The sequence below is a fragment of the Oncorhynchus tshawytscha genome, linkage group LG13 (genome assembly GCF_018296145.1).
Source record: "Oncorhynchus tshawytscha isolate Ot180627B linkage group LG13, Otsh_v2.0, whole genome shotgun sequence".
NCBI classification, from domain to species: Eukaryota; Metazoa; Chordata; class Actinopteri; order Salmoniformes; family Salmonidae; genus Oncorhynchus; species Oncorhynchus tshawytscha.
Genome location: NC_056441.1, coordinates 16,787,397 through 16,813,367, shown reverse-complemented (window position 1 = coordinate 16,813,367; position 25,971 = coordinate 16,787,397). Strand labels below are relative to the sequence as shown.

Here is a 25,971-nt window from a genome sequence, read left to right as displayed (position 1 = left end):
CCTGCTAGCCAGCATCTCTCCTAAACAGGTGTTCTACTCCACTAGCCAGCACCTCACCTAAACAGGTGTTCTACTCTGCTAGCCAGCACCTCACCTAAACAGGTGTTCTACCCTGCTAGCCAGCACCTCACCTAAACAGGTGTTCTACCCTGCTAGCCAGCACCTCACCTAAACAGGTGTTCTACCCTGCTAGCCAGCACCTCACCTAAACAGGTGTTCTACTCCGCTAGCCAGCACCTCACCTAAACAGGTGTTCTACCCTGCTAGCCAGCATCTCTCCTAAACAATTGTTCTACCCTGTTAGCCAGCACCTCGCCTAAACAGGTGTTCTACTCTGCTAGCCAGCATCTCTCCTAAACAATTGTTCTACCCTGTTAGCCAGCACCTCGCCTAAACAGGTGTTCTACTCTGCTAGCCAGCACCTCGCCTAAACAGGTGTTCTACCCCGCTAGCCAGCACCTCTCCTAAATAGGTGTTCTACCCTTCTAGCCAGCACCTCTCCTAAACAGGTGTTCTACTCCGCTAGCCAGCACTTCACCTAAACAGGTGTTCTACCCTGCTAGCCAGCACCTCTCCTAAACAGGTGTTCTACTCCGCTAGCCAGCACCTCACCTAAACAGGTGTTCTACTCTGCTAGCCAGCACCTCACCTAAACAGGTGTTCTACCCTGCTAGCCAGCACCTCTCCTAAACAGGTGTTCTACCCTGCTGCCAGCACCTCACCTAAATAGGTGTTCTACTCCGCTAGCCAGCACCTCACCTAAACAGGTGTTCTACTCCGCTAGCCAGCACCTCACCTAAACAGGTGTTCTACCCTGCTAGCCAGCACCTCTCCTAAACAGGTGTTCTACCCTGCTAGCCAGCACCTCACCTAAACAGGTGTTCTACCCTGCTAGCCAGCACCTCTCCTAAACAGGTGTTCTACCCTGCTAGCCAGCATCTCTCCTAAACAGGTGTTCTACTCCACTAGCCAGCACCTCACCTAAACAGGTGTTCTACTCTGCTAGCCAGCACCTCTCCTAAACAGGTGTTCTACTCTGCTAGCCAGCACCTCACCTAAACAGGTGTTCTACCCTGCTAGCCAGTACCTCACCTAAACAGGTGTTCTACTCTGCTAGCCAGCACCTCACCTAAACAGGTGTTCTACCCTGCTAGCCAGTACCTCACCTAAACAGGTGTTCTACCCTGCTAGCCAGTACCTCACCTAAACAGGTGTTCTACCCTGCTAGCCAGCACCTCACCTAAACAGGTGTGCGTTTCTTTCGCCTCCAGATTACCAAAAAGGGTTCTTCCTCAAACAAAAAGGGTTCTCCTATGGGGACAGCTGAAGAATCCTTTTGGAACCCTTATTTCTAACAGTGTACCCTTCCTCCACATTGAACATTGCTTGTCCATCTGAACCTGTCGGTTATTCTGCATCTCTATCCTTTTCTCATGGGGTGACGGTTGTGATGGGGGTTTAAAACTGAGGCCTACTCGAAATGTACGAAATTGTGTGTAGGATTTACATTAACAATGTGAAAACTGGAAGATATATTGGAAAGGTGGCACAGTTAATAAAATGACACAACTTCTGGGAAGCCAAGCAGTTTATTGTGAAGTGAGACTGCACAGTGTGAACTGATACATGATGTGGTCTCTAAAAGGACAGTTGGCACCTCTGGAAACTTAGACATTAAAACTCATGATAGGCACAGAAATAATAGATCTGAATTGGAGACAGTATAAAAAGAGCACCTAGAGCAACATTACATAAGGCAGTTATATCAAGTTATATCAGTATATCAGAACCTGTGTGATTACTGGCTTCAGTTGAGGATTGAACTACCTACCTAACACTTCTTTAGAAATACACAACCTTTGAAATGTCACAATGAGTCTGTTGTAGGCCTACACATGCCTATTGCTGAATACTGAAGTGTTAGTGGCATGTTGCGTCTGTGAGATTTAGGCTATAAAGAAACAGCATTTAACAGACTTTGGCAGCTGAGTCCGACCTCCTCCTCTCCCTAGAGTCAGGCACTTTGATTGTGTGTGTGTTCACCTTCTGAAGGAGTAAGTGCACCACCCAAGCACTCTTCAAAGCAGCTGGTAAGGGGAGGGGAGTGTGTGTGTGAGACAACCACATCTCTCAAAGCAAGTAAGAAAATAGGAGTAAAATACAACAATATTTTCAGCATTATAGTAACACAGTGTACACGGAAGGAAACAGATTAAGATTATAATACACAAACCATGGGATATTTTCAACCAGAGGTCGAAAAACAGCACTCATTTATTTAAGGCATTTGATCAACCAAGACGTTTCCATGTTGAAGCAACATCTGAAAATGACATGGTGGTGGCCATTTTACCTTCTTCAAAGAAATGACAACTCAGATATTTCAATCAATGCCTCGTTTTTTCCAAGATGTGTTTTTGTCAACCAGCTGATTAATAAATGGAATGTGTACACTCTTAGAATTAGTGGTGACTCGAGGAACACTGGAGGTACTCAATGAACCCCTGGAGTTCCTCAATATTTGCACCGTAGGTTAGTTGAGGGGTTCTTGCAGGAACCTTTCATGTTTCAACATAGCAAAGGGTTCCTGTCAGAAACCTGGACTGGAGGTGTGGCTTGGTAGGGGTGTGGCGTTCAGATTTTCATCACATGTTAAGGTTGAACAATGACAGTTCTGTAGCTTCAATGAGGCTTACAGAGGTGTACGAGTTCCTCAAGAGCCTATGCAAATCCTAATTTTGGACCTTGTCATCAGCCATGTTAATATTATGTTAATATTATATTAGAATATGTAATATGCATAAATATTCAAGGAAAATTGAAATTTGCATGATGAAACTTTACATGATGAACAGGAATGACATTTACTGTAATGGGTGGCCAAAAATAACTATCTGAAAGCCATACCTCCAATAAGATACACCTCCAATCTTCTGATAGGCTGCCACCTCTACAATATATTATTAAAAAGGTTCAGAATTGAACCTCACTCATCACAAAAAGGTTCTGATGTGAACCTTTACACAGTGGTTCCTCGAATAAATTTTATAATTGGTACTTTGGTTCTAAAGGTTCTTCCAGGCTCTGTTACTTCTAAGAGTGTATACTGTCTATTAAGGGAGATTTATAAATGGTTGACCCACTAAAATTATTCTTACAGAAACATTATGTTCAAGCAGTTGGAATCAGTCAAGAGCTGTCATGGTCATGAGACTGAAGTTGATTTGATATCATTGGAAAATTGACACCATCTCTTCCATAACCACATTATGAAGATTTTAGAACATTTCCAGAGCTTGCTGAGAATCCATCCTGTACTATACACTTAGTATAGTACAGGATTGTACTAAAAAGAAAACAGTGTTTTTTGGTAAATGAGGGGAAATAAATTATTGGTCAAAAGGACAGTTCACTAAACTCAATCCCACCTACCACCAAGCCTTAGACCAGCACCCTTTCCAGTGTAAAATTCTGCTAGAAAACTTTTTTGGGAATGTGTAGAGAGATGCGTGGCTACTGCAACTGCAGATCTGCTGACAGTAATAGGAATACATTAATCAATGATATAGCTAGCATGATTAAGAGTTAGGTCCTCAGTGATAACACTAACTAAACTGTAACACAAGTGGATTGTTAGTTTCTCTCTGGTGCTTGTGTCATCTAACATTCTATCTCTCTGGTTCTCACTATCCCAATCTGTCCGTAAGGGGTTGGCTTCCAGAGAGAGAGAGCGAAAGAGAGAGAGAGAGTTCAGATCAAGCCAGTCCTTTCATCATCATAGCAGTGGAAATGGAGACTTCTGAACAGAAGCAAGAAGTAAACAGTCGATCCCAGGCCAAAGCCAAGGAGTCTGGGAAGTGGGGTCTTTGGGATAGTGAGTCCTGAGGTGATTATTGCTGTGTCCTGAAGCCGGGGAGGCTGTATGGAGGAGCCCCTCTAAGCCTGCAGGCCGTGAGTTTGTTTTGATGCCATAAACCTTGAGTTATGTTGGGGGCGGCTGGAGTTTCAATACCTACAGTGTTGGATATGGGTGTAAGGGGTAAGAGTAGTGGTTCTTGGGGTAGTTGGTTCCTCCAAGGGTCAGAGTGTGAACTCCGGGGTTCTGGTTGTGTTGCTCCCCCAGAGTTTAGTACGGGGCTGGTTGAGTTGCACCCCGAGGGTAGGAAGGGGAAGTGGGTTGGGGTGAAAGGGTAGGGGCTCTGGGGCTGGTTGTGCTGATTCCCCAGGGTAGGACGGGGAAGAGGGTTCGGGATGAAAGATAGGGGCTCTGAGGATGCTGAGGGGAAGTGGGTATGGGGTGAAGGGTAGGGGGTCTGAGGATGCTGAGTTCCTGGAGTGCCTGTCTCTACTTGCGTCGGCGATGTTGGTGGTGATGGTGGCTTTGCATGTCTTCCATGGTGACCCTACCCCACACGCCGATCACGAACGCCTCGATCTCACACTCATTCTCTCCACGAGCGATACGGAAGTAGCCGTTCTCCCCCCAGTTCTTCCCCCACGAGTTGGCAGCAATCTGGGAAAAGTCATTAGAAAGAGTGGCATGGGTTAGAATGTGGATATAGTAGAGAGAGACCACAGGAGGCTGATGAGGGGAGGACTGAGGGCTGAAATAGAGGAAATGGAATGGCAACAAACACTTGAAAAACATGATTTTGATACCGTTCCCTGAATCTGCTTTGGCCATTACCACAAGCCTGTCCTCCCTAATTAAGGTGCCACCAACCTCATGTGGTAGATACATAATAAGATATTTACACAAATAAGAGACAACAAAGATGTGATGAGTAATGTGATAGGAGACATTACTTACCCAGTACTTCTTAGTTGTCCTATCATAGTTCCTCTCTTCTCCCCATCTGGAACAGAACACACAGACGAATTACTGACATGATTGTTTTAAACTAAAGGGAATACATTATTATGAACTTCAGAGGTTTCTTCATTTTTCACTGGAAGTAAAAATAATCTGATAATTATTCTGTTGTGAATTGGGTTGTTTTTAACCTTTTACAAGTAGCTTTTTAAATATATCCCACGCCCACATAGGAATGTGCACACCTGAGAGTGTTTTGACACAACTGACACAATTTGAGTAAGAGCTATAAGTATAGGTAGAGATGCGGAGTACAAAACATCTTTCATCTCTTAACAGCATCCTGAAAACAAGACGTTATTTATGACCATAGCTAAGGAAGACCAGAGCGATTATATTACCCAAACACACACACACACACAATCTACCCTGCATCCCACATCATTCAGATTCCTCAGCAGCAGAATTCCCCCCTCTGCCACTTCCCCCCTCGCAGCTCAGGAAACAGGAAGGAGAGGGATGGCCAGTGAGGAAGTGGTCACCGCCTGTCATCTCACAGACAACAACAACATTGCTGAAGGTTGAGTGAGGCTCTAATAAATACACCTTACCCCTGTAGAGGTCTCTCTCTCTCTCCTGGCCAATGCCCATAAATTCCCATCATCCTTAGCTTCTGGTCCTATCTGGCAGTTGCCCCCAGTTGGACTTGACCCAGCGTCCCTGCGTCCCCACCTGCGTCCCCACCAGTTCCTAGGGCCCCTAGGAGCCTCATATTTTATAAGGGAATAGGAATGCTGGGAAAGAGAGGTGGTGTTTTCAGTTGTTGCCAACTCGGTAGCCTGCCACCAAAACATTGGCGAATAATGTTTTATTACTTGACTCTGGTTTGGACAAGAGTTCAAGGGTCATCATGCTCTGAAAAAGCAAATACAAACAGCTGTACAAACATCACAACCACATCTGAAATAGATGGAGACTGGAGGTTGCCTGACGACTCAGACTGGATTTAATTCCGCTATCGCTACATACATTCAGTCTGAGACTGCCATCCTAGAGGCCATTTCTGCTGACACCAAAGTTAGGGACGTTGTCCCCCACGCCGTTTTACCCACTTGTGTTCAGGCTCTGGCCCAACCCATCGGTTTCTAGGGCCAATCAGAACAGTTAGAATGGGAGAAGTTGTCGGGGAGGAGATCAAATTCAGACTCACGGTGGAGAAGAAATGTTAGTGGGCGTGGAGTTTGGCCGGAGCGATGTGGATGAATAGCCAGGCAAGGCAGGATGTGGGTTTTGGGAGGCCAAACTGCGTGTGTGTGGGTGCGTTTGCGTGTGTGTGCATTTGTGCATGCGTGTGTGTGTGCGCACATGTGTGCATTTGTATGTGTGTGTGTACTTGTGTGTATACGGGCTGAGCCAGAGAGCCAGACAGAATTGGACCACTACGGAGCCCTTATCTCCCCCAGTTAGCGTTGTTCCCCCTGGACAATGAGGGACATACCAGTCCTCCCCCACCTTACCCCTGACCTCCTCTATGGGCCTGATCCCCTCTCTGTCCAGTACAGTTGGGATCAACACACCAGACAATTCCCTTTCCACCAGAGTGGACCTCAATGCCCTGAACACAAACTTTCCCAGGCCCTTGGCTTAATAGAACGCACTGCAGCGGGATTTTGCTTGTAAAAACATCAAAGCTTGTGACAGTCAGGCTCTATGCACCCTGTCCTGACCCCCCTTCTTCCCCCCCAACCCGTCCCCAAATCCATACCCTCGGTACCCACCGAGCCTCGTGTTCGTGGCCCAAACCAGTGAAAGAACCGCAGTGTCAGCGGAGGTTGGATGCAAAGGGAAGTTGAGCTTCAACCATCATCCTCATCATCATCAGTAGAGCATGCTGCTCAGACTAGACAACAGCAGCGTTTTAGGACAGACCAGACAGGACAGACCGACCAGACAGGACAGACCGACCAGACAAGACAGACCATACTCCAGCAGTGTTCCAGGACAGACCAGAGCTAGAGTGCACCCCAAATGGCACCATGTTCCCTATACAGAGCACTTATTTTGAGCTGAGCACTATGGGCCTTGGTGAAAGTAGTGCACTATAAAGAGAATAGGGCACCATTTGGGAATCAGATTTAAGCAATTGATCTTGATAGACAGAGACTCTAGTGTTCCCCAACTTACTTTTTTTTATATATATTTTTTTATTGTTGGAAATCAGCTCCAAATGATTCTGTTCCCAAGTATTCCCACGCATAATAGAAAGACACGTGATTGCAGGGAAACTTCCATCAACATGTTAAATGTGCAACCAGAGGGAAAAGAATTCTAGATCACCTGTACTCTGCACACAGAGACAAAGCTCTCCCTCACCCTCCATTAGGCAAATCTGACCACAACTCTATCCTCCTGATTCCTGCTTACAAGCAAACATTAAAGTAGGAAGCACCAGTGACTCGGTCTATAAAAAAAGTGGTCAGATGAAGCAGATGCTAAACTACAGGACTGTTTTGCTGTCACAGACTGGAACATGTTCCAGGATTCTTCCGATGGCATTGAGGAGTACACCACATCAGTCACTGGCTTTATCAATAAGTGCATCGAGGACATCGTCCCCACAGTGACTGTACGTACATACCCCAAACAGAAGCCATGGATTACAGGCAACATCCGCATCAAGCTAAAGGGTAGAGCTGTCGCTTCAAGGTGCGGGACTCGGAAGCTTACAAGAAATCCTGCTATGCCCTGCGACGAACCATCAAACAGGCAAAGAGTCAGTACAGGGCTAAGATTGAATCATACTACACCGGCTCCGATGCTCGTCTTATGTGGCAGGGCTTGCAAACTATTACAGACTACAAAGGGAAGCACAGCCGCGAGCTGCCCAGTGGCACGAGCCTACCAGACGAGCTAAATAATTTCTATGCTCACTTCGAGGAGAGCAACACTGAGGCATGCATGAGAGCATCAGCTGTTCCGGATGACTGTGTGATCACGCTCTCCGTAGCCGACATGAGTACGACCTTTAAACAGGTCAACATACACAAGGCCGTGGGGCCAGACGGATTACCAGGACGTGTGCTCCGGGCATGTGCTGACCAACTGGCAGGTGTCCCTGATTGAGTCTGTAATACCAACATGTTTCAAGCAGACCACCATAGTCCCTGTGCCCAAGAACACAAAGGCAACCTGCCTAAATGACTACAGACCTGTAGCCCTCACATCCGTAGCCATGAAGTGCTTTGAAAGGTTGGTAATGGCTCACATCAATACCATTATCCCAGACACCCTAGACCCACTCCAATTTGCATACCACCAAAACAGATCCAAAGATGATGCAATCTGTATTGCACTCCACAATGCTCTTTCCTACCTGGAAAAAAGGAACACTTAAGTGAGAATGCTGTTCATTGACTACGGTTCAGCATTCAACAGCATAGTACCTTCAAAGCTCATCACTAAGCTAAGAATCCTGGGAGTAAACACCTCCCTCTGCAACTGGATCCTGGACTTCCTGACGGGCCACCCCCAGGTGGTGAGGGTAGGTTGCAACACATCTGCCACACTGATCCTCAACACTGGAGCTCCCCAGGGGTGCGTGCTCATTTCCCTCCTGTACTCCCTGTTCATCCATGACTGCATGGCCAGGCACGACTCCAACACCATCATTAAGTTTGCAGACGACAACAGTGGTAGGCCTGATCACCGACAACAACGAGACAGCCTATAGGGAGGAGGCCAGAGGCCTGGCCGGGTGGTGCCAGAATAACAACCTATCCCTCAACGTAACCAAGACTAAGGAGATGATTGTGGACTACAGGAAAAACGAGGACCGAGCACGCCCCCATTCGCATCGACGGGGCTGTAGTGGAGCAGGTTGAGAGCTTCAAGTTCCTTGGTGTCCACATCAACAACAAACTAGAATGGTCCAAACACAGCAAGACAGTCGTGAAGAGGTTATGACAAAGCCTATTCCCCCAGGAAACTAAAAGATTTGGCATGGGTCCTGAGATCCTCAAAAGGTTCTACAGCTGCAACATCGAGAGCATCCTGACTGGTTGCATCACTGCCTGGCACGGCAACTGCTCTGCCTCTGACCGCAAGGCACTACAGAGGGTATTGCGTACAGCCCAGTACATCACTGGGGCTAAGCTGCCTGCCATCCAGGACCTCTACACCAGGCGGTGTCAGAGGAAGGCCCTAAAATTTGTCAAAGACCCCAGCCACCCCAGTCATAGAATGTTCTCTCTGCTACCGCATGGCAAGTGGTACCGGAGTGCCAAGTCTAGGACAAAAAGGCTTCTCAACAGTTTTTACCCGCAAGCCATAAGACTCCTGAACAGGTAATCAAATGGCCACCTGGACTATTTGCATTGTGTGCCCCCAACAACCCCCCAACAACCCCCCAAACCCTCTTTTTATGCTGCTGCTACTCTCTGTATATCATATATGCATAGTCATTTTAACTATACATTCATGTACATAGTACCTCAATTGGGCCGACCAACCAGTGCTCCCGCACATTGGCTAACCGGGCTATCTGCATTGTGTCCCGCCACCCACCACCCGCCAACCCCTCTTTTACACTACTGCTACTCTCTGTTCATCATATATGCATAGTCATTTTAACCATATCTACATGTACATACTACCTCAATCAGCCTGACTAACCGGTGTCTGTATGTAGCCTCGCTACTTTTATAGCTTCGCTACTGTCTATAGCCTGTCTTTTTACTGTTGTTTTATTTCTTTACTTACCTATTGTTCACCTAATACCTTTTTTGCACTATTGATTAGAGCCTGTAAGTAAGCATTTCACTGGAAGATCTAAACCTGTTGTATTCGGTGCACGTGACAAATAAACTTTGATTTGTATACAAATGATAGTAATGTTTGAAACTGCTATGTTTTAGTCAGACATTATATATGTTTGGTTTTTTTTGTGGTCAATTTGCAGTCTATAAATGATTTGTAATTATGTTCCTCCCACCCGACCATCTGCTCAAGAAAAAACTCAGCCTGCTGCCCGAATCTAGATCATCTACTGCATTTATAACATCCATGTGAAATACATACTCACAAACAACCAAGCAAACAGAGCACTCACTTGTTGTCAGAGACAAACTAGGTAAATAAAGTCTTCAGACATGGCTATGAATTATACCACAAAAATGCAGGTAGAAATACACACGGACAAATACACACATTACTAAAAGTTAAATGACACAACATCACATGGAGACCCAAACAAAGGCAGCAGGACGGGGCAAGAAGTGGATCCCCATCCTCTGTTTTTCTTGATCAATGGCCGATCAGATAAGAGTTAGAGAAACTGCCTCCATGACGGCTCTCAGCGGCTCAGAGCTCCTTTTTATTCAACTGACAGCATTGTTCAAGCCAAAGACAACAAACCCTCCAACTCCAGTTTTTATTATGTGGCTTTAGCATTGCACAACGCTGGAGCACACACGCACACACACACACACACACACACACACACACACACACACACACACACGCCAAAAATTCCACCGGTAGCTAACAGACTCAGATGGTGATAATTTCCGATAGGAAAGTATAGCATGTCATTGACATTTAAAAACCAGCTGGAGAAAAACACATCAAATGTCTCTTTACAAGAGGAAAGTGTGTTCATAACACATGTCTTTCCTTATTCTAGTCATAAGGGTTGTAAATGTCTAGAATAGACAGCCCAGACAAACAGTAGAAAACAAACACCTGGTCACTCAGACTAAACTATGATGGAAGTATTTGGTCGGGATGGGGTGTTGGGGGTAAAATGTGGGGGAGGGGAGATTAAGAGAATACTGTCTGGGAGGAAATGTGAGCTCTTCATAGAAGTTGCCCTTAGGCACAGATCTAGGATCAGCTTATCCTCACCAAAACCTAACCTAATCTATTAACCTCCAAACATCAACATTGACCTTAGATCCGTGTCTAGGGACTAGTTCATTCTACTCCCAGAGGGAGACAGAGGGGTGGGGGTGGGGTGACAGAGGTGTGACGAGAGGGGTGGGGAGGTGATCCAGGTGTGTAGTGTCTGCCTGCATTTTTGTGGTCTCCGTAGTAACTAAGGGGCTTGTCTGGGAAATAGAGGACTGGAGCCAAGGTGTGTCTCCGACAGAAGGAGCGACAGACAGAACGGGAGGGAGACTCTCTTTGGCACACTGGGGAACATAACACACCTGTGGTAGCATGCGGTCTGGGACTGTATACATGAAGATGCTTTCATCATTTGATAACTTGGAAAATGCAAACAAGTACACTGAGGTTTGCTATTGTTGGTAGACTTAGGCCGGAATTCAATGCAAGGTGAATTATAGCACAGTGCACTGTAACAGACTGTAAAGGTAATTTACACGTCAGCTGCAATGTCACCTGTATAGTGTGCTGCACTATAATCCACCTTGTATTGAATCCCTACCTTAGATATGAATTATGGAACATTTGATAAGATACAGTGCCTTGCGAAAGTATTCGGCCCCCTTGAACTTTGCGACCTTTTTCCACATTTCAGGCTTCAAACATAAAGATATAAAACTGTATTTTTTTGTGAAGAATCAACAACAAGTGGGACACAATCATGAAGTGGAACGACATTTATTGGATATTTCAAACTTTTTTAACAAATCAAAAACTGAAAAATTGGGCGTGCAAAATTATTCAGCCCCCTTAAGTTAATACTTTGTAGCGCCACCTTTTGCTGCGATTACAGCTGTAAGTCACTTGGGCTATGTCTCTATCAGTTTTGCACATCGAGAGACTGAAATTTTTTCCCATTCCTCCTTGCAAAACAGCTCGAGCTCAGTGAGGTTGGATGGAGAGCATTTGTGAACAGCAGTTTTCAGTTCTTTCCACAGATTCTCGATTGGATTCAGGTCTGGACTTTGACTTGGCCATTCTAACACCTGGATATGTTCATTTTTGAACCATTCCATTGTAGATTTTGCTTTATGTTTTGGATCATTGTCTTGTTGGAAGACAAATCTCCGTCCCAGTCTCAGGTCTTTTGCAGACTCCATCAGGTTTTCTTCCAGAATGGTCCTGTATTTGGCTCCATCCATCTTCCCATCAATTTTAACCATCTTCCCTGTCCCTGCTGAAGAAAAGCAGGCCCAAACCATGATGCTGCCACCACCATGTTTGACAGTGGGGATGGTGTGTTCGGGGTGATGAGCTGTGTTGCTTTTACGCCAAACATAACGTTTTGCATTGTTGCCAAAAAGTTCAATTTTGGTTTCATCTGACCAGAGCACCTTCTTCCACATGTTTGGTGTGTCTCCCAGGTGGCTTGTGGCAAACTTTAAACAACACTTTTTATGGATATCTTTAAGAAATGGCTTTCTTCTTGCCACTCTTCCATAAAGGCCAGATTTGTGCAATATACGACTGATTGTTGTCCTATGGACAGAGTCTCCCACCTCAGCTGTAGATCTCTGCAGTTCATCCAGAGTGATCATGGGCCTCTTGGCTGCATCTCTGATCAGTCTTCTCCTTGTATGAGCTGAAAGTTTAGAGGGACGGCCAGGTCTTGGTAGATTTGCAGTGGTCTGATACTCCTTCCATTTCAATATTATCGCTTGCACAGTGCTCCTTGGGATGTTTAAAGCTTGGGAAATCTTTTTGTATCCAAATCCGGCTTTAAACTTCTTCACAACAGTATCTCGGACCTGCCTGGTGTGTTCCTTGTTCTTCATGATGCTCTCTGCGCTTTTAACGGACCTCTGAGACTATCACAGTGCAGGTGCATTTATACGGAGACTTGATTACACACAGTGGATTGTATTTATCATCATTAGTCATTTAGGTCAACATATCATTCAGAGATCCTCACTTAACTTCTGGAGAGAGTTTGCTGCACTGAAAGTAAAGGGGCTGAATAATTTTGAACGCCCAATTTTTCAGTTTTTGATTTGTTAAAAAAGTTTGAAATATCCAATAAATGTCGTTCCACTTCATGATTGTGTCACACTTGTTGTTGATTCTTCACAAAAAAATACAGTTTTATATCTTTATGTTTGAAGCCTGAAATGTGGCAAAAGGTCGCAAAGTTCAAGGGGGCCGAATACTTTCGCAAGGCACTGTATATTGAATGCATTTAGCCTACAATAACATTTGACGAAGGTGAAGACTGAACACAAGACATCCACAGTAATACCACCCTTTTCTTCCCATACTGCCTCCCACATACTGACTGCCAAATGAAATGTAATCACAGAGCAACGGATAGAAGACAACACAAAGCTATAACAGACGGCAGATGATTGACAACCTTACCCTGTGATCCTGACGGAGTGTGTGTTGTGTTTGCGGTAGTGTGGCGGTTTGGTGAAGCTGACATCTGTGTGTTTATAGATCCCATTCTTATAGACGAAGAAGTCCTCATGGACCTCCAGGATGGCTGCAGGATACACAGGAAGAAAAACACAAGCTAGATGAACTGGAAACACAGAAACACACTTCATACAGGCAGACAAATCTAAAGCTTCTCAGATGGTTACAAAAGGACCAACCAAAGGCCCTTAGTTCATTCTTCAATATTGTTTGAAAACATAGCTATAATCAATTTTACTATTAACCCATATTAGGTAAAGAAAGCATCACTGTAGTTCAGAGGTAACCAAGGCCTGGTTTCCCAAAACCATCTAAGGTCATCGTTCAAAGCTTGTTCCCAAAACCATCGTTACTAAAGTTGCGCTTGTTATGCTTGTTATGCTTGTTATGCTTGTTATTTCTGGACTGCCTCAGACCACTCATCAAACAGCTAATTACTTCGTTAGATGTGTTTTTTCTCTACGCCACATTATACACAGAAGATCTCTGCTAAACATAGAATCAAGATGTTTATCTGTCTCTCTGTGACCGCCAATAACTTTACAATGAAGTTGACTACAAATTAGAGCTGGGACGATGAATCGAAAATGATTGACACCGACCATGCCGATCACTTATCGCAGGCATTTTGCTGATATCGTTTATTACGATAAGTAGCCTATACTAGAGAAATGTGAAGTTTGAAATGAAAGAAGTTTGCTAATATTGGTGATTGGCTACAACCATCAATCTAGTAGTAGTAGTTGAAAGGATCATTGAAAAAACTATTGTGCACATTAATGTTATACACTTATCGTTCTATTTATGATTATTGCATTGTTTTAGGCAATTTATTGCAACAAGCATTTTTTTCCCATATGGCACAGCTAAAAGTTGCCAATTTCAGCCTTATTGTAGCAGCTCTCGGTGGTGGTAGGAAGAGTAAACCAAAGCACAGTGTGGAAAGTGTTCATGACTCTTTTATCCAAGAAACACTCAAACAAAATAACAGAAGCGAAAACGGAAGCGTACAGGCTAAGACACTAACAGGCTATCCCACAACCTAATGGTGGGAAAAGGGCTGCCTAAGTATGATCCCCAATCAGAGACAACGATAGACTCTGATTAGGAACCACATGCGCCCAAAAACAAAAACACAGAAAACATTGAATTTCCCACCCGAGTCACACCCAGACCTAACCAAACATAGAGAATAAGAAGGATCTCTAAGGTCAGGGCGTGACACTTATTCTAAAATGGATTGAAAATATATATATACAGTACCAGTAAAAAGAACACCTACTAATTCAATGGTTTTTCTTTATTGTTTTTTACTATTTTCTACATTGTAGAATAATAGTGAAGACATCAAAACTATGAAATAACACATGGAATCATGTAGTAACCAGAAAAGTGTTAAATAAATCAAAATATATTTGATATTTGAGATTCTTCAAAGTAGCCAGCCTTTGCCTTAATGACAGCTTTGCACACTCTTGGCATTCTCTCAACCAACTTCATAAGGTAGTCTCCTGGAATGCATTTCAATTAACAGGTGTGCCTTGTTAAAAGTAAATGTGTGGAATTTCTTTCCTTCTAAATGCGTTTGAGCCAATCAGTTGTGTTGTGACAAGGTAGGGGTTGTACACAGAAGATAGCCCTATTTGGTAAAATACCAAACAGCTGAAAATAAGCAAAGAGAAATGAAACTCCTTCATTACTTTAAGACATGAAGGTCAGTAAATCTGGAATATTTCATGAACTTCGTGCATTATCATAGGGTAAGCATTGGAATAAGCCACCGCAATATTTGAAGCCGTAGGTGATAATATCTCTCGAGGACAGTAGCTCTCCAACCCTGTTCCTGGAGAGCTACTGTCCTGTCAGTTTTCACCCCAACCCTATTCTATCACACTTTTTGATACGCTGAATCAGGTTAGTTGCGACTGGGGTTGGAGTGATAACCTACAGAAGGGTAGATCTCCAGGAACAGGGTTGGAGAACCCTGCTCTAGGAGCTGATCTGTCATCAGTATTGCCGAATAATTCTAATGTTAAGGTAAGATTTGAAAGGAGAAAGCTGATCTGAGAGCAGCGCTGCCTTTCTTTAGCTCTTATCAGCATTGACACATGCCTTCCCGAATGCACTGTATATCATTAAATATGTTGAAATAAATGTAATGTTCAATTGAGTTCTCTTTTGCAAATTGTAGGCTACTGTCTGTAATTTTGCTTAAATTCAACAACGCACTTAGGGAACTTTCTCTCTGCGTGGTGTTTTGGGAAACGTGTGATATAAATCTCCAGCCGTTGAAGGGACGATGCGTCGTAAGCCGACGTTTCATCGCGATCGGAAAACCAGGCCTTGGACGAAAATCTTTCTATGCTGAATGTTCAACCATATTGTAGCGAACGGTGGAGCAAGGACGCGAACCTGGGTAAATAATATCCTTACTTCTTCTGAGGACAATTTGCAATTTCCCCCTGAGGAGAACACACCCAAACATCAGAGTACAATTGTAGTGTCGGGACTATCTGATCTGGTGCACTGGAAACCCATTAGAGCTGAACTCCCTGTGACTTTCTCACAAGAAACCCCACTGGGAAAAACAATCTGGAACTCTCGCTGAGTAATTCCCACATTTGGAGGACTACCTGTTCTTACTAGGTTACCGTTCTCTTGTTCTCTTACTGCCAATAAACAAGGACACACACTCCTCTATGGCAAAGGCAACAACAGAAATTGAAGGAAAAAAGAAAGGACAAGTTGTCAGCAGGCCAATGTTTCAGTCCTGCTGTTTGCAACAATACATCAAGGCTGGAACAGGCTCAGGCTACCTCTGTACAACCACACGTATACACATACACGTGCACGCAAACAAATCAAATCAAATCAAATTTATTAATATAGCCCTTCATACATCAGCTGATATCTCAAAGTGCTGTACAGAAACCCAGCCTAAAACCCCAAACAGCAAGCAATGCAGGTGTAGAAGCATGGTGGCTAGGAAAAACTCCCTAGAAAGGCCAAAACCTAGGAAGAAACCTAGAGAGGAACCAGGCTATGTGGGGTGGCCAGTCCTCTTCTGGCTGTGCCGGGTGGAGATTATAACAGAACATGGCCAAGATGTTCAAATTCAAACACATTCACTCGCACACATAAAGGTATACAGTGTACTAACACTCACACAGTCTACATTCCACTGTCTATTTGTCATTCTCTATGTCTCTCTTCCTTTCAGTCTCACTTTCTATGCATTTCACTCTCTCCATCCAAACTTCTGAGGAATTTTGTATTGTTTCGGACAACCGTGTATAATGAACAGCATCAGGAACACCAGTTGTATCCCCTGGCTAGGTGACCCAGATCAAAATGAGTCTGAGGTCACAGACATCAGTCAACATCACAGTTCTTTCAAAGGTCAAATTCCCTACCTGAGGCCTCACCTTGTTACACTTGACACTTTTCACTGCTTGTGAGGCAGTGTGAAACATGTGTTAAGAACTTCTCTCTGTTCTACAAAGAGAAAGGGAGCTCAGACATGTCTGTTTGTGAATACTAGCAGATGCTTGGTGATGTTAACTATTTTCAGCCAGGTGTTTTCCAGGTGACAATTTGTGTCCAAAGTAATTGTATCTTAGGACATTGTCTACAAATCATCAGTCCAACAATGTCCAACCATTGCATGATAGTTATATGAGAGTTATAGCCAAACATCTGGTACACATCCTCTCATACCCAATTTTTCTCCTTAAGCAGAAGCCAAGGCTGTCTTGCCCATTTGTATTCATTCAGAAAACCAAGAGATGGCTTTGAGCACTACAGCATACACATATGGTTCCAGTATCTCATAATTGTACAGTTGCCGATGGCAATTGCATGCACGCGCACACACAGTAAGTCATCATCACTAGACCATCCTACCTTGCACTGGGCCGTTATCCATAATCTCCTTCATGATCTCCTTCTCCTGTAAAGAAGCGAGAGATGGACAGAACTGTGATTAGATGAAAGGAAAGAGATGGACAGATCTGTAATTAGATGAAAGAGACAGTGGAGGGAATATCAACATAAATCTGTAGATAATACAGTACATCTCTCGGTGACTTGAGAGGTTATAGAGACAGATAAATATGCTGTAATGATTTCCAACATTAGGCATAATTTAGAATGATTGATGGTGAGAGGTAATAAACCGCAGGTAGGCTGTAGCTCAGTGAGTCTACTTTGATTAGGATATAGAACAAGTGGGTGCATGTGGGTTCTCTAAGTGCACATGTACTCTGGAAACAGTTAGGCTACCTCCTTAATGACACCCTATTCCCTACATAGTGCACTACTTTTGACGAGGGTCCACAGGGTAGTGTACTATGTAGGGAATAGGGTGCTATTTGGGACACAGAATTAATGTAACAGATACGGGCTTTCCAGTTGATCTACTGTAGCTCACTCCAGTAACATTCCCTGCTGCTACCCACTCTGTCTCTGATCAGTTGAGAAATCTGGCGTGTTCAAGTGTAAACCGGAAAATAGGCCCTACAGGTGAGTGATGTTGAGGGCTGATGTTGCCCAGAAGTGATCTAACTTTAGCCTACCATTTCATCACAAGGAATTAATTTATGAGCGAACAAACGGAGACTTCCGTACTTTCTCGATGGTATGGAAAACACATCAAGACAAATACGTGAGAGAGATTATGGGCTAATGTAGCGTGAGGAATTCAGCCATCTGTGTACGGAGCTCATGCAATGTACTTTACCATGTTTATGGAGGATTACAGTGTATGTTTTGCAAGCAGTGATAAACTGATGTCAGAGGTACACATCCCGTGGAGAGGTGTTGGACAGGAGATGTTTTGATGGTGGTAATAGTGTGTGTGTGCGTGCGTGCGAGTGAGTGTGTGTACATACGTTAGATGAGAGCCTGTAGGGAGGTGTAGACTGGTAGATGTCATTGTGGTAGGTGTGTGTGCTGGGGCAGCGTGCAGTAGCCTGTCTCTTCCCTCTGCCCACAGAGCGACTCTGCATCATACAGCGGCCCACCTCTGCTGTCGTCTGCTGGGGAGCAGAGAACGGGTAGCACTCCTCTGTCACCACACTAAGAGAGAGAGAGATGGAGACGGATAGATGATGAGAGATAGAGACATAGCGTATTCAATAAATCATTAACTTAAACTGACCCTTCATTTTATCATAAGGAAATATTGTGCCTGGTGTCATAGTGAAATATGTCCTACCCTCTGCGTCTCAGGTACCACCAGGCTCCGTCGATACGTCCTCCAGCACAGCCCCCTTGGTTGCGCGTGTCACAGGAAATTAGGTTCTGGGGCGACAGCTGAGGGGTCATGTGACCCATCGACTGGATGGAGATTCGATCCGATGCCACCGCTGAGCAATGGAAAGTGAGATAGAAAGAAAGATTGTTTTATGACCAGTATTTTGCAATATTGCTACATTTTCTTTACCCACATTTACCAGTATTTTACCAAAATTCCAGTAATTCACCAAAATACCAGCCAGTATTTTTTTTTGCCAGTATTTGTCAATATTTTGCCCGTCTTTACTTGCATTTTGCCAGTATTCTGCCAGTATTTAACTAGCATTTTGTGCATCACCTGCAGTGGAGAAGGCCCAGGAGGCAGCGCAGTTGCCCTGGTCCAGAGGTTCATGGATCTTTCCAGGCCACTTCTCTGCTGCATTAAAATACTGAGGCAGACGGTCATTCTGAGTATCCATATTCATCTGAGCATGGGGATAGCGAGGAGGAGGAATTAGCTAATGTGCAGTCTCAATTCTGTTTAAATGTACTTGACCACCTTGATGTTTTATTTGGAAGTATACAAATACAATTTATTATTACTCCCAAAAACCTACAGTAGGTGTTCCAGCGGCCAGACGGCAAGAGACTGACCCACCAACAGCAAGAGGAGGCTGACAAACCAACAACAAGAGGAGGCTGACAAACCAACAACAAGAGGAGGTTGACAAACCAACAACAAGAGGTGACTGACAAACCAACAAGAGGTGACTGACAAACCAACAACAAGAGGTGACTGACAAACCAACAACAAGAGGAGGATGACTGACAAACCAACAACAAGAGGTGACTGACAAATCAAAACAAGAGGAGGCTGACTGACAAACCAACAACAAGAGGTGACTGACAAACCAACAACAAGAGGTGACTGACAAATGAAAAACAAAAGCAGGATGACTGAAAACAACAACAAGAGGTGACTGGAGGAGGCTGACTGACAAACCAACAACAAGAGGTGACTGACAAACCAAAAACAAGAGGAGGCTGACTGACAAACCAACAACAAGAGGTGACTGACAAACCAAAAACCAGAGGAGGCTGACTGAGGAGGTGACTGACAAACCAAAAACCAGAGGAGGCTGACAAACCAACAAGAGGAGGTGACTGACAAACCAACAAGAGGAGGTGACTGACAAACCAAAAACAAGAGGAGGCTGACTGACAAACCAAAAACAAGAGGAGGCTGACTGACAAACCAACAAGAGGTGACTGACAAACCAAAAACAAGAGGAGGCTGACTGACAAACCAACAACAAGAGGAGGCTGACAAACTAACAACAAGAGGAGTCTGACAAACCAAGAGGAGGCTGACAAACCAAGAGGAGGCTGACAAACCAACAACAAGAGGTGACTGACAAACCAACAACAAGAGGAGGCTGACAAACCAACAACAAGAGGATGCTGACAAACCAACAAGAGGTGACTGACAAACCAACAAGAGGCGACTGACAAACCAACGAAAATAGGTGACTGACAAACCAACAACAAAAGGAGGCTGACAAACCAACAACAAGAGGGGGCTGACAAACCAACAACAAGAGGAGGCTGACAAACCAACAACAAGAGGAGGAAGACAAAACAACAACAAGAGGAGGCTGACAAACCAACAACAAGAGGTGACTGACAAACCAACAACAAGAGGAGGCTGACAAACCAACAACAAGAGGAGGCTGACAAACCAACAACAAGAAGAGGCTGACAAACCAAACAACACGAGGATGCTGACAAACCAACAACAAGAGGAGGCTGACAAACCAACAGCAAGAGGAGGCTGACAAACCAACAACAAGAGGAGGCTGACAAACCAACAACAAGAAGAGGCTGACAAACCAAACAACACGAGGATGCTGACAAACCAACAACAAGAGGAGGCTGACAAACCAACAGCAAGAGGTGATTGATAAACCAACAACAAGAGGTGACTGACAAGCCAACAACAACAACAACAACTTCCTAATGATGCTTTTGTGTGGAGCGTGCTCAGCGCATGGTGATTAATTATCCACAATAGGACTTTCATGAATGTAAATACAGTAAGATGACTGTGTAACACATGCAAATCATTGGCAAAAGTCTTAAGTTATTCCGGTAGAGATGACTGATTCACAGACGATTAGGACCATTTGGCCTAATATCAGATTCTGATGTTGTTCCCAACATAGTTCACTACTTTTCCCAGAGCCCTATTGAACCCTATGGAGCCCTATGGAGCCCTACCGAGCCCTATGGAGCCCTACCGAGCCCTATGGAGCCATTTGGAGCCCCATGAGCCCTACGCAGCCCTATGAGCCCTATGGAGCCCTATGAAGCCCTATGGAGCCCTACGGAGCCCCATGAGCCCTACGAAGCCCTATGAGCCCTATGGAGCCTTACGGAGCCCTATGGAGCCCTATAGGCCCTGGTAAAAATTAGAGCACTATATTGGGACGGAGACAGGCCAGGTATGGAGGTGGGAGGCATACTTAACCCTGCAGGTAAAGTTGAAGTCGGAAGTTTACATACACCTTAGCCAAATACATTTCAACTCAGTTTCACAATTCCTGACATCTAAAATGAGTAAAAATATCCCTGTCTTAGGTCAGTTAGGATCACCACTTATTTTAAGAATGTGAAATATCAGAATAATAGTAGAGAGAATGATTTATTTCAGCTTTTATTTCTTTCATCACATTCCAAGTGGGTCAGAAGTTTACATACACTCAATGAGTATTTGTTAGCATTGCCTTTACATGGTTTAACTTGGGTCAAACGTGTCGGATAGCCTTCCACAAGCTTCCCACAATAAGTTGAGTGAATATTGGCCCATTCCTCCTGACAGAGCTGGTGTAACGAAGTCAGGTTTGTAGGCCTCCTTGTTCGCACATGCTGTTTCAGTTCTTCCCACACATTTTCTATAGGATTGAGGTCAGGGCTTTGTGATGGCCACTCCAATACATTGACTTTGTTGACCTTAAGCCATTTTGACACAACTTTGCTTGCAAGATTGCTTGTGGTCACTGTCCTTTTGGAAGACCCATTTGCGACCAAGCTTTAACTTCCTGACTGATGTCTTGAGATGTTGCTTCAATATATCCACATAATTTTCTTCCCTCATGATGCCACCTATTTTGTGAAGTGCACCAGTCCCTCCTGCAGCAAAGCACCCCCACAACATGATGCTGCCACCCCCGTGCTTCACGGTTTGAATGGTGTTCTTCGGGTTGCAAGCCTCTCCCTTTTTCCACCAAACATAACGATGGTCATTATGGCCAAACAGTTATATTTTTATTTAATCAGACCAGAGGACATTTCTCTAAAAAGTACAATCTTTGTCCCAATGTGCAGTTGCAAACTGAAGTCTGGCTTTTTTTGTGGTGGTTTTGGAGCAGTGGCTTCTTCTTTGCTGAGCGACCTTTCAGTTTATGTCAACATAGGACTCGTTTTACTGTGGATATAGATACTTTTGTACCTGTTTCCTCCAGCATCCTCACAGAGTCCTTTGCTGTTGTTCTGGGATTTTCGTACCGAAGTATGTTCATTTCTAGTAGTCAGAATGCGTCTCCTTCTTGAGCGGTATGGCGGCTGCGTCGTCCCATGGTGTTTATACTTGCGTACTACTGTTTGTACAGATGAACATGGTACCTTCAGTCATTTAGAAATTGCTCCCAAGGATGAACCAGACTTGTGAAGGTCTACAATTTTTTGTAGAGGTCTGATTTCTTTTGATTTTCCCATGATGTCAAGCAAAGAGGCACTGAGTTTTAAGGATGGCTTTTAAATACATCCACAGATACGGCTCCAATAGACTCAAATGATGTCAATTAGCCTATCAGAAACTTCTAAAGCCATGACATCATTTTCTGGAATTTTCCAAGCGGTTTAAAGGCACAGTCAAGTTAGTGTATGTAAACTTCTGACCCACTGGAATTGTAATACAGTGAATTATAAGTGAAATGATCTGTCTGTAAACAATTGTTGGAAAAATTACTTGTGTCGTGCACAAAGTAGATGTCCTAACCGACTTGCCAAAACTATAGTTTGTTAACAAGAAATGTGTGGAGTGGTTGAAAAACTAGTTTAATGACTTCAACCTAAGTGTATGTAAACTTCCGACTTCAACTGTATGTAGCATTAGAGCATTATGCATTGAACTCTAGCTCTGTTTAGACATACCACACCTGCTGGTACGGCCTAACATTCCTCCTGTTAATATCTCAACTATTCTCCCCAGACAAACACCTGATACAAAATCTACAAATGTGTGTGTGTGTGTGTGTGTGTGTGTGTGTGTGTGTGTGTGTGTGTGCGCGCAAACGCTGTAGGTCAGAGTCCAAACCATACCTCGGAGTCACGCATGACCCAGCTTGGAGGTGAGAGCACGGTACTGATGTGTTTAGAGATAAGAGGTATAAGAAATTGGAGACAATTCTGCCTGTACATGCGTGTGTGGCTGCAACCCCCCCAGGCCTCAGTTAGGACTGGGCCTGTCCATTACCCAGTAGAAAGACTGTTAGACATGCGGGGACTCAGCTGGGAGACAGACAGAACAGACCGAGAGATTTATGAATAAGCTCTCCTGCTTAAATCTGTCTCCAGGTACAGGTAGGGGCATGTTGGGAGGAGAGGGACAGGTGGATGAGGGAGTGGTGGGTTGGAGAGAATAGAGTTGAAGGGAGGAGGGGGTGGGGGAATGGGGGTTGGAGAGAATAGAGTTGGAGGGAGACGGGGGTGGGGGAATGGGGGTTGGAGAGAGTGGATTGAAGGGAGGAGGGGGAGTTTGTTCTGGAGGATGTAGGGTGGGAGAGGTGGGGGATAGGGATTGGGAAGGGTAGCACAGAGAGCGGAGGGTCAGTCTGTTGTGTTGTCTAAAAGAAGATGACTCTACCCCATCCTCCACCTCTATCCTCTACCCCATCCTCCACCTCTATCCTCTACCCTATCCTCCACCTCTATCCTCTAACCCATTCTCTCCACCTCTATCCTCTACCCCATCCTCTCCACCTCTATCCTCTACCCCATCCTCCACCTGTATCCTCTACCCCATTCTCTCCACCTCTATCCTCTACCCCGGATTCATCCCTGGATTCCCACCGCAAACGGAACATTTCAGCTGGATCTTCACAACTAGCTATCTAGCTAAACCGCAACCCCGGATGATTACTCCTGGCTAGCGCTTCCACCCACTTAGCGTGAAGCTAGCCCGGCCAGCGCACCTGTACTACCACCGTAGCATACTCCTGGGCTACAATACCCGGGCCCACGACCGGTCTATCGATGTCACCGCATGAAGAGGAATAAACAGACTCACCCCATCGCGACGTCCCCTAAAGGCCAACTCTCTAGCCCTCGCTATCTCCCTGCTTGCTAAACTCGGCCTGCTAACTGCTAGCTTGTCTAGCCCCGGTCCGCTAACTGCTACCTTGTTTAGCCCGGGCCTACGAACTGTTAGCTTGTTAGCACAGGCCTGCTAACTGCTAGCTTGTCTAGCCCGGGCCTACGAACTGTTAGCTTGTTAGCACAGGCCTGCTAACTGCTAGCTTGTCTAGCCCGGGCCTACGAACTGTTAGCTTGTTAGCACAGGCCTGCTAACCGTCTGAATCGCCGCGTCCCAAACACTCACCGGACCCATATTTACTTTCTATCTCTTCTTGATTTTTAATCTGTTTATACCTTTCCGGAAACCTGCCTCACCCAATGTGATACGGAATCGCTATTATTTTTAATTTTTAGAACACACTCAAGAACCTCCAGAAGCTAACCAGCTAACTAGCTACAAGCTATTTAGTCATTGTTCACTTTTTTTCAACCTGGATAACACTCGCCAGTCCAGCTTCCCTGCCCCATCCACCGCTGCCCCCTGGACACTGATCTCTTGGCTACATAGCTGATGCACTCTGGACTGTCCATTAATCACGGTACTCCATTCTGCTTGTTTATGTTTTATCTGTCGGCCCCGTTGCCTAGTCAACGCCATTTTACCTGCTGTTGTTGTGCTAGCTGATTAGCTGTTGTCTCACCTACTGTTTAAGCTAGCTTTCCCAATTCAACACCTGTGATTACTGTATGTCTCTCTCAAATGTCAATATGCCTTGTATACTGTTGCTCAGGTTAGTTATCATTGTTCTAGTTCACAATGGAGCCCTTAGTTCTACTCTTCATACCCCTGATAACTCCTTTGTCCCACCTCCCACACATGCGGTGACCTCACCCATTACAACCAGCATGTCCAGAGACACAACCTCTCTCATCATCACCCAGTGCCTGGGCTTACCCCCGCTGTACCCGCACCCCACCATACCCCTGTCTGCGCATTATGCCCTGAATATATTCTACCATGCCCAGAAACCTGCTCCTCTTATTCTCTGTCCCCAACGCTCTAGGCGACCAGTTTTGATAGCCTTTAGCCGCACCCTCATACTACTCCTTCTCTGTTCCGCGGGTGATGTGGAGGTAAACCCAGGCCCTGCATGTCCCCAGGCACCCTCATTTGTTGACTTCTGTGATCGAAAAAGCCTTGGTTTCATGCATGTCAACATCAGAAGCCTCCTCCCTAAGTTTGTTTTACTCACTGCTCTAGCACACTCTGCTAACCCTGATGTCCTTGCTGTGTCTGAATCCTGGCTCAGGAAGGCCACCAAAAATTCAGAGATTTCCATACCCAACTATAACATCTTCCGACAAGATAGAACTGCTAAAGGGGGAGGAGTTGCAGTCTACTGCAGAGATAGCCTGCAAAGTAATGTCATACTTTCCAGGTCCATACCCAAACAGTTCGAACTACTAATTTTGAAAATTACTCTCTCCAGATATAAGTCTCTCACTGTTGCCGCCTGCTACCGACCCCCCTCAGCTCCCAGCTGTGCCCTGGACACCATTTGTGAATTGATCGCCCCCATCTAGCCTCAGAGTTTGTTCTGTTAGGTGACCTAAACTGGGATATGCTTAACACCCCGCCAGTCCTACAATCTAAGCTAGATGCCCTCAATCTCACACAAATCATCAAGGAACCCACCAGGTACAACCCTAACTCTGTAAACAAGGGCACCCTCATAGACGTCATCCTGACCAACTGGCCCTCCAAATACACCTCCGCTGTCTTCAACCAGGATCTCAGCGATCACTGCCTCATTGCCTGTATCCGCTACGGAGCCGCAGTCAAACGACCACCCCTCATCACTGTCAAACGCTCCCTAAAACACTTCTGTGAGCAGGCCTTTCTAATCGACCTGGCCCGGGTATCCTGGAAGGACATTGACCTCATCCCGTCAGTTGAGGATGCCTGGTCATTCTTTAAAAGTAACTTCCTTACCATTTTAGATAAGCATGCTCCGTTCAAAAAATGCAGAACTAAGAACAGATACAGTCCTTGGTTCATCCCAGACCTGACTGCCCTCGACCAGCACAAAAACATCCTGTGGCGGACTGCAATAGCATCGAATAGTCCCCGGGATATGCAACTGTTCAGGGAAGTCCGGAACCAATACACGCAGTCAGTCAGGAAAGCTAAGGCCAGCTTCTTCAGGCAGAAG

General features: G+C 45.0%; 1 protein-coding gene across 2 annotated transcripts in view; it reads right to left on the bottom strand.

The window, feature by feature from the left end:
* Positions 1 to 1,570: 1,570 nt before the first annotated feature.
* The window catches only part of LOC112264385 (tubulointerstitial nephritis antigen-like 1), a 60,482-nt gene continuing 36,081 nt past the window's right edge, over positions 1,571 to 25,971 (bottom strand). For both annotated transcript variants that reach the window (XM_024440958.2, XM_024440959.2), the window contains exons 6-12: positions 18,762 to 18,888; positions 18,384 to 18,534; positions 18,058 to 18,244; positions 17,072 to 17,117; positions 13,112 to 13,235; positions 4,811 to 4,856; positions 1,571 to 4,513 (exon numbers count right to left, since the gene is read on the bottom strand). In XM_024440958.2, coding sequence (XP_024296726.1) covers positions 4,346 to 4,513; positions 4,811 to 4,856; positions 13,112 to 13,235; positions 17,072 to 17,117; positions 18,058 to 18,244; positions 18,384 to 18,534; positions 18,762 to 18,888 — 849 coding nt within the window. In that variant the 3' untranslated portion in view covers positions 1,571 to 4,345. The remainder of the gene's footprint in view (positions 4,514 to 4,810; positions 4,857 to 13,111; positions 13,236 to 17,071; positions 17,118 to 18,057; positions 18,245 to 18,383; positions 18,535 to 18,761; positions 18,889 to 25,971) is intronic.